Raw genomic sequence first — 15,335 nt, 5'->3', positions numbered from 1 at the left:
TGAGGTATATTGTACTGCGTGTTGCCAGGGTAGCAATCGATAGTGTCTCGACCCCTTCCGAGTCCAAGTCCGTCAGCCATTCCGGCGGAGAACTTCTGTCCGCCGGAATCTGACCGCACCAACCATTCAAGTGAGTCAACTCACGATTCTCGTACCACCTCACCCTATTCTCCTCCGCTCTTTATATATTCCGGAACTGGAACCTCCTACTTCGAGGAATTATCTCGCCCAAGTCCTCCACAGTCGAGTAGCCTCGATCTCCAATATGTCAACGAACAACATTGTGGTTGTGGGGTAAGAGACAACGCTCCCCTCTCCTTCCGTCCATGGTTAACAAATGTCTATTAGTGCGGGAGTCACCGGCCTCACAACAGCTCTACTGCTCTCCAAGAATCCAGCCAACGAGGTCACTGTGATCGCGAAGCACATGCCCGGAGATTATGACATTGAATATGCATCTCCATGGGCCGGTGCTAGCTACATGCCGTAAGTACCGTGTCTTCAATGCCCTGCAGATGCATTATGGTTGACCAAAATAGCTTCGGTAAAAAGGGAAGCGACCATGCCGAGTGGGAGCGAGCTACCTGGCCGGCGCTGCGGGATTTGGCGGAGAATCAACCGGAATCGGGTATTCACTTTCAAGGTATGCCTTTCTATCCAAACATCCGATTCGTGGTCGTTCGATTCTGATGTTTCTAGATATTACAATTCAAAATCGCCTCAAGGATCAGGATACCGCTACCGGTCAGTGGTCTGCAGAGTTGACCTCGGCCAACCCCTGGTTCAAGGACTTTGTTCTAAACGTACGTGGTGTACTCGCTCTGCCCAGGTGACCCTATCTTGAATTTTCTAACATAGTCAAACAGTTCCAAAATCTGCCTAGCGATCAGCTACCACCAGGTATCGACAATGCTCAGAAATTTACTTCCGTCTGCATCAACACTGCAATCTACCTTCCATGGCTGGTCAGTCGGTGTATGAAGAACGGCTGTGTATTCAAAAGAGCTGCGTTGAAACACATCTCCGAGGCTGCCGAGGCACATCACACTGGTAGCAAGGCCGATGTCGTTGTCAATTGCACTGGTTTGGCCTCTCGTACTCTCGGTGGAGTGGTCGACGATCAAGTCTACCCTGTCCGTGGCCAGATCATGATCGTGCGGAATGATCCTGGCTCAATGACCTCTATTTCCGGCTCTGATGACGGCGGAGATGAGGTTTCTTATATCTTCCCCCGAGCGGCAGGTTTGTACACGTTCCCAACCAGGTATGCATAGCAGAACTAACATCATTCAGGTGGTGGCACTGTGATTGGCGGGACTTATCAGAAGAATAACTGGGATCCGTTGCCAGACCCGAACTTTGCAAACAGAATCATGCAGCGCGCCCTCAAGCTTGATCCGCGACTTGTGAAGGAGGGGCAGGGTGTTGAAGGCTTGGATATTGTAAGGCATGGAGTTGGCTTGCGTCCGGCTAGAACTGATGGCCCCCGGATCGAGAAAGATCAAGTGAACGGTGTCAAAGTCGTGCACAATTATGGCCATGGAGGGTTCGGATATCAGGTTTCTTTCAGCTGTGCTGAGAAGGCTGCCGGTCTGGTCAACGAGATTCTCCAGCAGAAAGACCGAGCCAAGCTATAGATTGGTCGTTAGTTAGAATGGTCTTTAGGATGATTACACCACAACGCCGGGTCATGGTAAATTGGCGCTGAAAACGGCAAAACTTGACGCCATTTTGAGCGCCCTTTTTACCAAAGGTTCCGCTCGTGGAAAAGCTCACGAGCTCATAGATTCTCCTGGTGACTATGAAGTGGAAATAAAGTTGATCATTAGAATGCCGACTTCTAAGAAACATTTAAACTATCTTCTATCATCTCCTCCTGTCTAAATAGGACCTGGTTATTTCATTTATTCAGTGGTTTTCGAATTCAGTTTGACCTCTCACTCTTTTGACTTGATTCCCGAAAAACTAAATCCAAAATACACAGGTCCCATTTAGGTTTCCCGCTGGATTAGTTAGGCAGAATTATACTTCCCCTCATTCTTCCTATTTGCAGCCCAGCCTTCCTATACACCCGCCTGTGATCCTATCGAAGGCTAGAGTTAGCCGGATAGAGCTAATCCTGGTAGAGAAGGACTGTTTACTTTATCTCCCTGGGTTTTTCATTTGCGGCGCATCTCATTTGTTGTCGAGTCGCGAATCGAACCTGGCTCGCCCCGTAAGCTAACACTATACTTTCTAAGGGTCTCAATTAGCTTTTAGGATGAATGGGCCCGAGTCACGCCGATCATGTATTTTCCAGAAGTGTTGCCGATTATTCCCCGAATGTATCCTTCAAAGTTTGAGCCTATCCAGTAAGATGTCAGATACACCGCCGTGTCCCGATTTTCTTGCGGTTTTCGTGCTAAATCATTGGGCACAATCTGACCAACCCAGTCACTATCGTAGATTCCCGAGTAATGACTTTGTTTCCGTGCTTCTAAGGTAACAGGGTGCGCTTCGACGCTATATATAAGAAGTATACGATATTTCCGGTAGTTACGACACTCAGGTCTCAATCTTCAAACAAAACACTTTTTTATTACTGTATATTGTGCCCTGCCCACATTTCACGATGACATCTGAAGACTCACAACTCCCTAAACTGCTGGCTGAGAGTATTGAAAATAGCAAAGCAGAGTACCGGCAACTCGGGAAAAGTGGATTGCGAGTCTCTGTTCCTATCTTCGGGGCTATGAGCATCGGCCACAAGGAGTGGATGCCCTGGCTTGTTGAAGAGCAAGAGGCGCTGCCTTTGCTTAAGGCTGCGTTCGACCGAGGGTTAAATACCTGGGATACGGCAAACGTCTACTCAAACGGTATCTCCGAGAAACTCATTGCCAATGCCATAAAGAAATACGATATTCCAAGACATAAGGTTGTCCTTTTGAGTAAATGCTGGGGTTATGTTGGAGAGTCCCCGGAGATCTGGGACGCCAAATACCCCGAGGAGATCAAGAAGAGCAAGGACTACATCAACCAGGCGGGTGAGTTTGTTTAAATATAATATAGGTATATACACCTGATTGTTAACCAAATCTACAGGACTCTCGAGGACTGCTATATTCAATGCCGTTGGTGCATCTCTTGCCCGACTTGAGATAGATTACCTGGACGTTCTCCAAATTCACCGCTTTGATCACACAGTCCCGATCGAAGAGACTATGAAGGCTTTGCATGATCTTGTCATCATGGGAAAGGTCCGGTACATAGGAGCCAGTAGTATGTGGACCTACCAGTTTGCAATGATGCAGCATTGCGCGGAGAAAAACGGCTGGACAAAGTTCATCAGCATGCAAAATCGCTATTCTCTTCTTTACCGTGAGGAGGAAAGAGAGATGAACAAATACTGCCATGAAACCGGTGTTGGTATAATTCCATGGCAGCCTCTACACCAGGGCTACCTTGCACGGCCACTGGGGTCAACTGGGTCGACACAGCGATCTCAAGGTGGAGGAGCTGAATTGACTGGGGCCGACATTGCTATTATCCAGAGAGTTGAAGAGCTAGCCAAAAATAAGGGGTGGACAATGGTTCAGGTATCAGTCGCATGGCTACTTCAGAAAGGGGCGGTCCCAATTATCGGCTTCAGCACGACCCAGCGGATCGATGAAGCATTAGGTGTGAGGGGAAAGACTTTGACGGAAGAGGAGGTCAAATACCTTGAGGACCCATACAAACCTAAGGCTATCAGTGGTCATCAGTAGACCAGGCAATATATGATCGAGGGGGGTTGAACGGATCACAAGGTTAAAATGCCTGCCCAGAAGGTTGGCAGTGGAAAAGTGTACAAAATCATTCCATACTTCAACCTTGCGTTCTTTCTCTTCTAATACACAAACTCAAGATAGATTTGACTTCTATTCTGAACACTTTCCTCTTCATTGTAGGCTAAACAAGGCAATCCTGTGTGCAAAATGACGAAACAAAAATTGCACGTATTACTTTGGCACTTCAGGAATATCCCCCAGTCACCTTATCATTTATCATATGAACACCAGCCTCTTTGTCGCTCATCAATTGTCTCAAAGCCTTAAGCAGCCTTGAAACCGCATCCTGTGATGTCTGATGATGGAACACCAACCTTCCATTCGGAAAAACTCCAAGCTCATTATCCGTGCAATACCCAACGAATGCAGCGGGAGGAATCCCCACTACTTCGAGGTCGAGAACGATCATGTTTGATTGTACCGGAAGCGCAAACTTGTATCCCACGGTCTCTAATTCTTTCGCTGCACTCGCAGTCATTGTGTGCACTGCAGAGAGTCGGGGAAGAGTATAATCCAGAGCGGCAGAGGCAGCAGCAGCCATCATACCGGGCTATAATCGTCAGATACTATCTCCTCGTGGGCCAAGGATTTTCAAAAGGAGCTATATTTACCTGACGAGTACCTCCACCAAACATCTTGCGATACCATTTTGCTCTCTCGATAAATCTCTTGGTTCCGACGATGACACTGCCCATGGGGGCACCGACACCTTTTGCCAGGCAAAAACTTATCGAGTCAAAGCAGGCACAATACTCTTTGAGATCCACTCCTTCTGCAGCTACGGCGTCAAAGAGTCGTGCCCCGTCCAGGTGCATGGCGATTGGCTTCTGATCAGCCGGAACAGGGAAGTTGCGTACGAACTCCGATATCTCCTTTGCATCTTTGAGGGGAAGAATAGTCCCACTGAGGGTATTCTCCAAGGAAACCACGCGAGTCGGTGGGAAGTGAACTAGAAATCTTTCTTAGTGGCTTCTAAATTGTTCATTCGTCTCGTGACTCACTATTTCCATCTGCTATCATGTTCCTTTTAACATCGTCAAGGGTGAGATGAACCCCATTCTTAGGGTGTACTTGGGTTACCGCCGCCTGAGAAAAGACAGGAAGTGCACCAGACTCCCAGCATTGGACATGGGCTCGATGATCAAGAAGCACCGTATGCGGAGGCTGGGTGAGATGGGTACGCAAGCATATCTGATTGCCCATAGTCCCAGAGAGTGTCCATAGAGCAGCTTCTTTGCCGCTCAGCTCGATGAGCTTGTCTTGCAGAGCATTTACAGAGGCGTCACCCTCTGGGTCATAGATATCATCTCCAACAGAAGCTTCTATGATTGCCTATTTATTTGTAAGTCACAACTTCTCAAGTAGAGTTTATCACGTCGGATCTCACCTGCATCATTCCTTCGGTTGGAACGGTGACCACATCGGACCGAAAATCACGGCTAGCTTTTTCAAGTGCCTTCTTTAACTTGGGAGTCTGGTTGTACCGGAATAATTGTTCTTTCTGCTCGAGTTCCAGCGGCTGAGCTAGACCTTGGGGATTCATATCGATGATTGAAGGAGCCATGTTGTACTTGATAGCGTAGACAGTGTTGTTTGGGATATAGCTTTCTTTTCAACAGTTATTAACGGTTTGAAAGGTCTTAATAAGGACAGTTCTCTTGTCAGATTGACCCCTCACGGCTGTATGATACTAATTGAGGGGTAGGAACTAGTTATCTCCATACTACAGGGATGTTTCCGCCGGAATTTGCCCAGAGCCGCCGGAACCCTGTCGCAGTGTCGAGCCCCCCTCGAGCGTATGATATGGGCGAGATTACTGCCCTATAATTACTCCAATGGCCAGTTACTTGAGATGGAATCCCAAAAAAAAATCTAGGGACTTTTTACAAGCTATGCTAGTAGAACATGTGCCTGTGCAGACCACCTTTTTGTATTAGGTATAATCCCCGAAATGTATGATATGTGAATCATTATTATAAGTGGTACATTTTCCATGGCCACTGACCATTTTCTGCCTCATTCCACCCCCATGTATACAAAGCCAAGTCAATTACCGTACCTTCACCCCCCTTTTATTCCAGCTCAAGCACCAAGATAGGCCTCCCGTTGAGTCAACATCCACGCCAGCGACGACGAAGCCACAATCAACGGGCTCAAGAAGCGGCCACGCAGAGAGGCATTACCAAAGATAAGCTCTCCCACAAAGTGTGTCAAGGCAATACCGTAGGTCCACAGGGCGAGATCGTACGCAACGGGCGAGTTGATGTTGTAGGCGGCAGTCATGCGAATGACCGCGGAGAGGAAGGTCCAAGTGCCAAAGACACGACCGGAGAGAGGCTCAACGGCAATAGCGCCATTGGTATAGAGCTTGGAGGTGTAATCGACGGAGCTGTAGGCCTGGAGACTGTTGACGGCGGAAACAACGGAGACCTATGAAGGTGTTATGAGCAAAGCTACTTCACTGTGGTCAAGGAGGCAAAAACATACGAAAACGAGCCACTTGGGGAGGAGACCCTCGAAGGGAGGCAGGTAAGACAGGACTTGCTCCATTTTGCCAGGGTCAAGGGGGGGGGGCTCAGCTTATCTCGAGGAAGGTTGAATGGATGGGGTTTGTCCTGTGAAGAAGCAAGCCGAGGATGTTTGGCTTGGCGTCGATCAACCGTCCCCAACAAGCTGCACGGTCATCTTTTTTTCCCATCCTTCCCCCTCCATTCCTTCCACAACCATTGAATCGCACATCATGGATTTGTCCAAATACACTCAATGCCTTTCGCAATGGCCCGAGTATCTCGCCCCGGGTCTGCCGACCATCGGCGCGCTGCTTCTGCTCGGAACTGGTGGGCTGGTCGTCGCGTGTAAGGTCTGGTCCTTCTTGCGCGTGCTTCTCAGCCTGTTTGTGCTTCCTGGAAAGCCGGTAAGTGTTCCCCTCTCGCGCAAAGATTGAAGGGAGATTAATCATCTCTGTCTGTATAGCTTCGCTCGTTCGGTCCCCCCGGTAGCTGGGCCGTCGTCACCGGCGCCTCGGACGGTCTCGGAAAGGAGTTTGCGCTGCAGCTGGCTCGTGCGAAGTTCAACATTGTCCTGGTGTCGCGAACGGAATCGAAGCTGGTCACGCTGGCGGAGGAGATCACAAAGCAATTCCCTAATGTCGAGACCAAGACTTTGGCGATGGATTTCGCGCGCAATGCGGACGCAGACTACCAGGCTCTGGGTGCCCTCGTCTCTGATCTGGACGTCTCCATCCTCGTCAACAACGTCGGCCAGAGCCACTCTATCCCTGTTCCGTTCGTGCAGACCTCCGCCGAGGAGATGACCAACATCATCACCATCAACTGCAACGGTACCCTGCGCGTCACCCAGCTTGTCGCCCCCGGCATGGTCCAGCGTCGCCGCGGTCTGATCTTGACTATGGGTTCTTTCGGCGGTCTCCTTCCCACCCCTCTGCTGGCTACCTACTCCGGTAGCAAGGCCTTCCTCCAGCAGTGGTCCACTGCTCTCGGCTACGAGCTTGCTCCCTACAACATCGAGGTTGAGCTCGTCCAGGCTTACCTGATTACCTCCGCCATGTCCAAGATCCGCCGCGCTTCTGCTACCATCCCCACCCCTCGCGCTTTCGTTCGCGCCGTGCTGTCCAAGATTGGACGTAGCGGTGGTACTTCTTCCTACGCCTACAGCTCGTCTCCTTACTGGAGCCACGGTATCATGGCTTGGTTCCTGACCACTGTTACTTCGCCTTTCAGCAAATTCGTCGTGTCTCAGAACGGTGCTATGCACGTGGCTATTCGCAAGCGTGCTCTGCGCAAGGCAGAGCGGGATGCTCAGAAGAAGAGCACTTGAGATTGCTCGAAGATGTGTCGATGATGATTTGCTGTAAGAGGGTTACATTGGTTTCACGGGTTGGCATTCTTTCTGGAATAGAACGAGATGTAGGACTACAAAGATATAGCTTATGAGCTTGATGATTTGGATGAGAAAGAGCTGAATATAATACTTGATGATTACCACTGGTGAATGAATAGAAGAACTAAGAGTAGACCCTGGTCTGTTTAAAATTGGTAATTTATCTTGGCAAGCTAATTCAATCCCATCTTTGACCGCCATCTTTTCGCTAGGGATTTCTGATGCACAGAGTACCGCGGATCTTCATAGTCGAAACTTCGAGGACCACTTAATCTAGACCTCCACCAAGGGTCCAAGCACACCTGCTACATTTTTCATACTGTATCCTAGTGCCAGGGCAAGACAATAGAGATATGGGCATCTTAAATTTGAGTCCCTGACCATCTCTAACCGCCAAATATTTCAGACGAGACCAAGTTCAAACAAGAACTTGCTGACCATCTTGCAGCAGACGTGCAAGGTCTGAAGTTTCACGGCCGGGAGCTTCGACCACGACTTGAGATGCATGGTTTCGTTAGTAGCCGTTTCTAACTTTCTAATTTGCAACGGTCTAACTTGTTAGTCTCCACAATTCCGCACGGACTCGAATAGCAGCTTTCTCGTAGCTCTTCCTGCCTAAATTCACAACCCGTGTAGTTAATATAGTATCGTTCCTCAATCTCGGCCCCAACCGTTCATATGATTTCCCGGTATAAGCCATGTACTAACATACGTCAGACTGACAGACAACCCTAGTAGAGACAACGCAATAACATGCCCAATGCATCCGCATCGGCAATCTAAAACAAGCCTCTGCAGCGGTGTGACACGCGGATGTAAGAGATATAGTGAAGTGGATCCCGTGTCAGAAGATGTTTAGCCTCTCCGAAGGCCCGCCAGTAGCCCCCCACTCAAAACGCCTGCCCGGATATTAATATTATTCTTATTTCTTCCAGAAAAACGCCCTCGGTCTTCCAATCAGCATCCATATTTCTTGCGGAAATGCAAATTAATTCGCTCGTTGTACGTGCGCCATGGCGATTTCATGACAACAAGCGTCGATCCAGCCGGCCTGCGTGCAAGGGCCTCCCTTGTTAAGAGGTGGTTAGCTTGCTTACTTTAATGCAAGGCCCCGCATTTCCCCCCTCTCTTCAGTCATCGTGGGCCCGAGGTCTCGATGGGGCGTTGATGGGATTTTAAGGCATGATATATGGGAGGTGATGCCCGATGCTTGAAGATTTTTGTGATTGTCGGATTTGGATTGTGAGATGTCGCCTCCTGTAGGGACACTCGTTCATGAGCTGGGCCGTAACTGGCTGGGCAAGGCGGATATTGCGGTGCAGACGATTCTGCTAGCATTTGGTTTTGTTGTGGTTGGGCTGCGGTTATGGTCTCGTCGATTACAGGGAACTTCCTGGCAAGGGAGTGACTGGATGATAGTTGCGGCGACGGTAAGAAAGTCCTTGAACACATACTGAATGGTCATTCTGGGAACGTACGCTGACATCGTCTTTCAGATCTTTATGGTCGGTCGCTATAGTGTGGAGCTTGTTTTGATCTTACTTTGTGGAATGGGCTTGCATACAGATGAGGTTGCGAGTATCGGGGGCCCAGATCTCTTCGTCCAGTTCGACCAGGTAAGTGGCCGGGCATGCCTGCCAAAAGATTGATAATCATTAGTCTAACGCTATCTAGCTCACATACGCCGGTGATATCCTCTGGATCACGATAGTTGCCTTGATTCAACTATCGATTCTACATTATTATCTCCGGAGATTCCCACATCGAATTATCATGTGGCCAACTTATATCACCATGGGCCTGTGTACGGCACTGTGGATTGCAAGCACATTTGCTACCGCATTCTTCTGCACTCCGCCGAAGAAGATATGGTTGTCCGATGTGCAAGGTCATTGCGGTAACCGCAAAATGCTACATTTGGGCTCTTCCGTTTCCGAGATGATTCTCCACGGAGTGATTCTTCTGCTTCCAATTCCCGTTACACGGGATATGATACTTTCTCGAGCCAGAAAGGTCGCGCTGGGTTGCATATACTTTCTAGGAATTGTGTAAGTTTCGTCGTTGTCCTGTCAATCGTCAGGCACGAGCTAAGATCATGCAGCATCATCGTAATCTCCGCAGTCCGAATCAAAGTCGAATTCGACCTGGACCCAGAAGATCCAACCTACGGTTCAGCGCGAAAATCCCTCTTCACAAGCGTTGTCCCTCTTTTAGGCATCATCGCCGCATGCCTACCAATACTACCGCCCGCAATTCAGAGAGTCTTTGGGGCTTCACTTTTCTCATCAACGGCGGACGGTATCGCTACTAGTCCAGTGTCTTCGGGGTACTGGAAGACTACAGTGTTGTCGAAACGACAAATGGAAGAACTCGAAATACCATTGGTCACTGTTACGATGCCTCCGATGGCGAAAAAGCTTAGTGAGCTGGCTCACGGGCAGATCAAAATTACTTCAGACTGGGAGATTCACTCGGCGCGGAATTCGGCGCGGCTGGAACGCGATTCCATACGTCGGGCGTGATCAAATATAGTCTTCATGATAACTTGAATACATAAGTGAATTATCGTTGAGAATGAAGAAATTTTCCCATCTCATCTATGAGTTATACGAAGTAGATTGGTGTTGTAATCAGACACTAACACTAACCAGATATACTTCGGACATGGGATGAAAATGAGATGAAATTAAGATAATTAGGTTCTGCATCATGACGCCAAGTTCGGGCGACTCAAATATCAAACCGGCCAACTGGCCTTAGTGGTAAGGCATCCGTTTCCGGTGCGGGAGATCGTAGGTTCGAATCCTGCGTTGGTCGTTTTTTGCAGTTCAGCAATACTCGATTTTTTTGGTGTTAAAAAAAAGTTTATCCGCGCGCAGCCTTGACTTTTTGCTCCACATTCGCACGAATGAATAAACAACAAAAAACGACCAACGCAGGATTCGAACCTACGATCTCCCGCACCGGAAACGGATGCCTTACCACTAGGCCAGTTGGCCGGTTGATGAAGAAAGTTGTCTAGTTTTGACATTATGAAGCTATTCATCTCTACCTGTATAGGGTATACTATATCACACACCTCAATTAATAGCCATCGTTATTGTCTTAGGTACTTATGTTCAACCCATTTTGAATAGGATTTTAACTCTGTAAATAAATCTAAAGGTATTTGTTTATCCTAAGTCTCTGCTTTCCGATACGGGTACACATTTTGAATACTAAGTTAGTAGGTGCCAAGTGCCTACCATCAATCATTTGGTGCGGTGGCGGTTATATATCTCAGCAGTCGACCCAACTGCCGACCTTGACTGAGAGCATATACAGGTAGGTACTAAGGTTGGAATTATATCTACGAGAAGGAGCAAAACACTGATCCACTCAAAGTAATATATCTGTATACCTACAGACTACCATCGAACCTATCGCGAATATCACATTTCGATACATCCATCTGATGTTTCCCGTCTCATCCATGGGAAGCCACGAGGACCCCGAGGTACGTCCTCTAAAATTCCACACTGAAACGGCTGAATTGACAATCCACAGTCCATTGCAATTAAAGGAAGACGGATAGGTTACCTTAGTACATGGAGTTGATCTACTCGGGCTCTATCGTTGCGTCTCAAGTAGGGATGCCATACTGCACAATGTCCTAATTTGATGCACTCTAGAACCTAAATGTGGAAGCGCTTCGCAAACTGAACATTAATCCAGTCCACGATGCTGATCAACGCTCGAATCCTCAACCGGAATGACAAACAAGGGCAAAAGAGGGCAAAGAAGAGGGGTGGTTAGCTTCATCCCCTTCATTTTCGGCTGACCATACTACTAGCACGCCATATATAGTCTCCACGGAAGAACAGACACACTGTATCCAAATTGCCTCATAACATACTGAAACCCAAAGACAGCTCTTATACAACCTTGCAAACCCACAAGAAAGGATTCAATTGATGGAAGTGGCTTCGCGCACGAATTCATTAGTGACCGTGTACAAAAGCTTCGCGCACGATCAGTGTTGATCCCCCTTGCATCAACACCCTGCAAGCTCGATCAACGGAGAAATTAAACCAAACAAGCATTGAAACATTCCTCCCGTAGGACCGAGTAACCAAATAACCCACTCCTAGACAGCGTGGAAGCCCACTACATTCCCTGGAAGGGTTGTTGACACTGCTGAATGGCCCACCTCAACCGTGAGGGAGACGCGAGTTACCCCCAGTCTTCCACCCCTGTCCTCCCAAGTTATCCTAGAATGCCACCAAGGCGATCCGTATAAAGCCAAGCCAAGCCACCATATCCCTCGATGTTTTGCATTCCGCAGTCCTCGTCCCTTTCCCCTGCTCCCTCTCAACCGACCTACCTCGTCGCTCGCCGGCGTTGACTCTCGTTTTATCATCTCGCAGGATATTCACCGGAACAGCTGACAAGATGGTTAAGACTACCTATGCGCTTACGGTCTTTGCTGCCGTGAGCATGGCGGCTCCTATGGCGCCGAATGGCAATGATTATACGGGCGTGGAGCCGATGCGTCGCGATGGTACTGGCAATCTCATCGGGGCCGGTGCTGACGGGTCTCTGAACCAGCTGGTTGGCCAAGCCTATTCCAACCTGAAGAAGCAGAATGCTGATCTAGCTCGGCAAAAGACTCCTAAGCAGAAGGGTGAAGTCGCTGAGGCGGCGAAGCACCAGAAGGCTGGTATTCTCCAGGGATTGCCCTTGATCGGTGGTCTTCTCGGCGGAGTAAGTGTAAACCCTGGAAACAGAAGGTAGATTGGCGGAAATATTTGAAACTAATTGGAGTGCAGAACCCGAAGCGCAGTGTCGAGGAGGAGGTGCACGCTCGCTCTTTCACTGGCGATCTGAGCAACTTCCCAATCTTGGGTGAACTGTTCGGTGGTGTACGTGACAAGAAGATACCGCTGCAATGTAAGCTCAAGCTGACTGTATCAATAGAACCAAGACAAGACCCAGAACAGCAACAAGCCTCTTGGTGACGGCGATGCCATGCCCGCCGTGGCTACTCGTTCATACCATGGCCAGAACTACGGCCAGAACTATGGCCAGAATGCCGGACAGAACGCTGGTCAAAATGCTGGTCAGAACGAAGGGCAAAACGAAGGTCAAAACTGGCTGCAGAACTACGCTCAGAACCACCGCCGCGATCTGACTAGCGAGCTGAGCAGTCTGCCTATCATTGGCAGCCTTCTTGGTGGAGTAAGTCCTTAACAGATCCAGGAATATGCCATTTGCTCACTGGATATAGACCCAGAAGAAGGATGCCACCAAGCGTGACAACGAGGCTAAGCCCGAGAGCCTCGGTCTGCTCTCTTTCGTGAAGCAGCTTACCTCCGGAGGCGTAAGATAACCCTCTAGCACAACCAAATTGTCCTTATAACTGACGCTTTCGTCCCAGTCCGAGACGATCAGCCACCGCCGCCGCGAGGTGGGTGGCACCGATGCTGGTATCGGCGACGTAAGTCTTCCCTTTCTCGCTAGAAATATTTAGTGGGGTGTAAACCAAATTCTTTAGATTGAGGATTTGCTCGATTTTTCCAATCTCCTCCCCGATGACCTCGACGGTTTGGTAGACGCTGCCGAGTCCGAGGGGTTGGGTGCTGTGACGCCGGTACGTTATCAACACTAACCCTGAACGACCCGTCCACATCTCAAAACCGAAATGACAATTAACACATCTCTCCTAGACTCGCCGTGACCTCTTCGACGTGCTCAAGACCCCGCAACAACCTGCCGAAGAGCAAAAGGGCGACAATGCCAAGGCCGACCAAAAGCCTGCCCAAGACGATAAGCAGGCCCTCGAGGCTCCGTTGAAGGAACTCTTCAGCGAGAGTGGACTGGGCGGACTGGTTGGAAAGGCGAACCACGGTGTTGGTATCCTCCCGGTATGTTCAGGTCTTATCTGCACTGATGTTAACGTGTAGCTAATTGTATGGCGTGATTAGATGAATGGCCGTCGTGATGTGACTGTCGAGCCTCGCGCTGAGCCTATTCAGGGTGCGACGCTGCCAGATGTTCTTCTTAAAGGCGGTGTTTTGGAGGATGTTACTTCGGCGTTGTCGCTCGGTGGGCTTGCGCCTGCCAGTCAGTAAGATGGCATAGAGTGAAGGGATGGTGCTTCGTTCCTTGAAGGATAGCTAGTACTGGAAGATTGTCCACATGATATGAGGAGTGTGGTTGGAGTCGATGTATTTATTGAACTTCAGTTACAATGTCATTTGTTTCGAATGAAAGAGGCTTTTTGATCGATTTGGTAATTCAGTCTGCTATCGTAAAAAGCCTTGGAATTATAGAAACTCCCCTGGTCTCAGCCAGTTTTGTGCGGGGCGTAAGAATGGAACGTAAGAGAGACAAAAACACCGGGATCGTAAAGTCGTCAAGCGCGTTCAGCCGGTTTAACCGGGACCAAATAACCAAGTTAACCAGCGCGGTTGGGGTATCGAGTCATGGGAAGCATGAAAAAAAGGAAACAGTCATGTCAAAACAACAAGGAAAAAAAGAAAAAGACAAAGAATAAAGCTCCAAGGAATGACGCCAATGCAATAGTCCAAATATTGCTCAGTCAAAGTCCATGTCCAGATCGTCCACCTCCACCGTCGAACCCAGAGCCTGCTTACCCTCTCGGATCATTGCTTGGAGTTGCCGGTTCAATCGCTTGATACTGGCGTCCTCTTCACGTTCCCTCCGGCGCATCTGCGCTGCATATCGTTGCATTTCAGCGGAGCCCGGTCCATCTCTCAACCGAGGTGAAGGCAAACCCTGATGTCTCGTAGGCGTGGAAGGCCGCATCGACGAACTAGGTCTTTTGTTCAATTTTGGCATAACCGCTGGCCGACGACGCGGGCTGGACGCCTGATGAATGCGACGAGGGCGTGCGGAGGGACTGCTAGCTGCATCGCCAACGAAAGGATCGATCGGATCGGAGGGTATCACGACCCAGCTGCGATCAATATCCTCGTCGGGATACTGGCCGGGGATCGGGGTTCGGAAGATACGTTCTTTCTCTGCCGAACTCGGCCCAGCCTCCCAGCTGGCGGTGAATGGTGCTGGTGAACCAGCTTGCATGTCGTAACCTTGTCCCCCGCCAGCATAAAAGCCTCGGAATGCACCCGACCAGCAGAGATCGAGGACCTTTCCTACAACGTTGATCACGGTTCGTCCCCAGCCGACGGCTCTGGTGTTGGGGCTGGCATCCTCAGCGCTTGGTGAGGTGAGGATGGAGTCGCGGCGAGTGCGTTTGCGACTTGTCCCGTGGAGGTCTCCATCTAAAGTATCAACGCTGTTGTCGAGCGAGGGTGGTAGGAATGACTCGCGGTAGCGGTTGGGACGATAGTCGAGATCGGCAGAGTGGAGGAACTGATCGTGACCATTTGTTTTGCTATAGTCGGCTTGGAGAAGTGGAGAAGCGGAGGCTACTCCGGTCGAGGCCTCGAATTTGGAGGATAGTTTTTCGGTATCGCGACGAGCTCGCTTACGACTGACGGATAGCGAGTAAAGAGATGACGAGGCCGATGTAGATGCAGGGACTTGGAAGAACTGCGAGTTGGCGCTGGCGAGGTCGAGTTTGGGTGGGGAGGCCGACTGGTGGAAGAGAGCCGGCATGTCCGGCAT

The 15,335-nt window shown here is 49.5% G+C and overlaps 8 protein-coding genes across 8 annotated transcripts; 5 read left to right on the top strand and 3 right to left on the bottom strand.

Annotated features, from left to right (window-relative positions):
• Nucleotides 1–265: 265 nt before the first annotated feature.
• On the top strand, nucleotides 266–1,637 carry N7496_009336 (FAD-dependent oxidoreductase; the record flags this gene model as incomplete). The annotated part of the gene is made up of 6 exons (XM_056702250.1): nucleotides 266–294; nucleotides 349–486; nucleotides 540–643; nucleotides 700–803; nucleotides 867–1,242; nucleotides 1,294–1,637. The coding sequence occupies 6 exons, from the start codon at nucleotides 266–268 to the stop codon at nucleotides 1,635–1,637; spliced, it is 1,095 nt and encodes a 364-aa protein (XP_056551250.1).
• Nucleotides 1,638–2,611: 974 nt separating this feature from the next.
• On the top strand, nucleotides 2,612–3,743 carry N7496_009335 (aldo/keto reductase; the record flags this gene model as incomplete). The annotated part of the gene is made up of 2 exons (XM_056702249.1): nucleotides 2,612–3,023; nucleotides 3,082–3,743. 2 exons carry the CDS (start codon nucleotides 2,612–2,614, stop codon nucleotides 3,741–3,743), a joined length of 1,074 nt encoding a protein of 357 aa, XP_056551249.1.
• A 247-nt stretch (nucleotides 3,744–3,990) lies between these two features.
• On the bottom strand, nucleotides 3,991–5,370 carry N7496_009334 (threonine aldolase family protein; the record flags this gene model as incomplete). Its single annotated transcript, XM_056702248.1, has 4 exons — nucleotides 3,991–4,356; nucleotides 4,418–4,755; nucleotides 4,808–5,138; nucleotides 5,194–5,370. The coding sequence occupies 4 exons, from the start codon at nucleotides 5,368–5,370 to the stop codon at nucleotides 3,991–3,993; spliced, it is 1,212 nt and encodes a 403-aa protein (XP_056551248.1).
• Nucleotides 5,371–5,888: 518 nt separating this feature from the next.
• On the bottom strand, nucleotides 5,889–6,356 carry N7496_009333 (Erg28 family protein; the record flags this gene model as incomplete). The annotated part of the gene is made up of 2 exons (XM_056702247.1): nucleotides 5,889–6,236; nucleotides 6,294–6,356. 2 exons carry the CDS (start codon nucleotides 6,354–6,356, stop codon nucleotides 5,889–5,891), a joined length of 411 nt encoding a protein of 136 aa, XP_056551247.1.
• A 190-nt stretch (nucleotides 6,357–6,546) lies between these two features.
• N7496_009332 (ketoreductase) lies at nucleotides 6,547–7,643 on the top strand (the record flags this gene model as incomplete). The annotated part of the gene is made up of 2 exons (XM_056702246.1): nucleotides 6,547–6,720; nucleotides 6,780–7,643. 2 exons carry the CDS (start codon nucleotides 6,547–6,549, stop codon nucleotides 7,641–7,643), a joined length of 1,038 nt encoding a protein of 345 aa, XP_056551246.1.
• A 1,310-nt stretch (nucleotides 7,644–8,953) lies between these two features.
• N7496_009331 (uncharacterized protein) lies at nucleotides 8,954–10,228 on the top strand (the record flags this gene model as incomplete). Its single annotated transcript, XM_056702245.1, has 4 exons — nucleotides 8,954–9,136; nucleotides 9,203–9,322; nucleotides 9,381–9,754; nucleotides 9,808–10,228. The coding sequence occupies 4 exons, from the start codon at nucleotides 8,954–8,956 to the stop codon at nucleotides 10,226–10,228; spliced, it is 1,098 nt and encodes a 365-aa protein (XP_056551245.1).
• Nucleotides 10,229–12,137: 1,909 nt separating this feature from the next.
• N7496_009330 (uncharacterized protein) lies at nucleotides 12,138–13,816 on the top strand (the record flags this gene model as incomplete). Its single annotated transcript, XM_056702244.1, has 7 exons — nucleotides 12,138–12,449; nucleotides 12,524–12,607; nucleotides 12,663–12,923; nucleotides 12,973–13,065; nucleotides 13,123–13,182; nucleotides 13,412–13,609; nucleotides 13,670–13,816. 7 exons carry the CDS (start codon nucleotides 12,138–12,140, stop codon nucleotides 13,814–13,816), a joined length of 1,155 nt encoding a protein of 384 aa, XP_056551244.1.
• Nucleotides 13,817–14,282: 466 nt separating this feature from the next.
• N7496_009329 (uncharacterized protein) lies at nucleotides 14,283–15,335 on the bottom strand (the record flags this gene model as incomplete). The annotated part of the gene is made up of 1 exon (XM_056702243.1): nucleotides 14,283–15,335. The coding sequence occupies one exon, from the start codon at nucleotides 15,333–15,335 to the stop codon at nucleotides 14,283–14,285; it is 1,053 nt and encodes a 350-aa protein (XP_056551243.1).

Source organism: Penicillium cataractarum (assembly GCF_028827025.1).
Source record: "Penicillium cataractarum strain IBT 29864 chromosome Unknown utg000008l, whole genome shotgun sequence".
Classification (NCBI taxonomy): Eukaryota; Fungi; Ascomycota; class Eurotiomycetes; order Eurotiales; family Aspergillaceae; genus Penicillium; species Penicillium cataractarum.
This window is presented reverse-complemented; position numbering and strand designations above follow the sequence as displayed.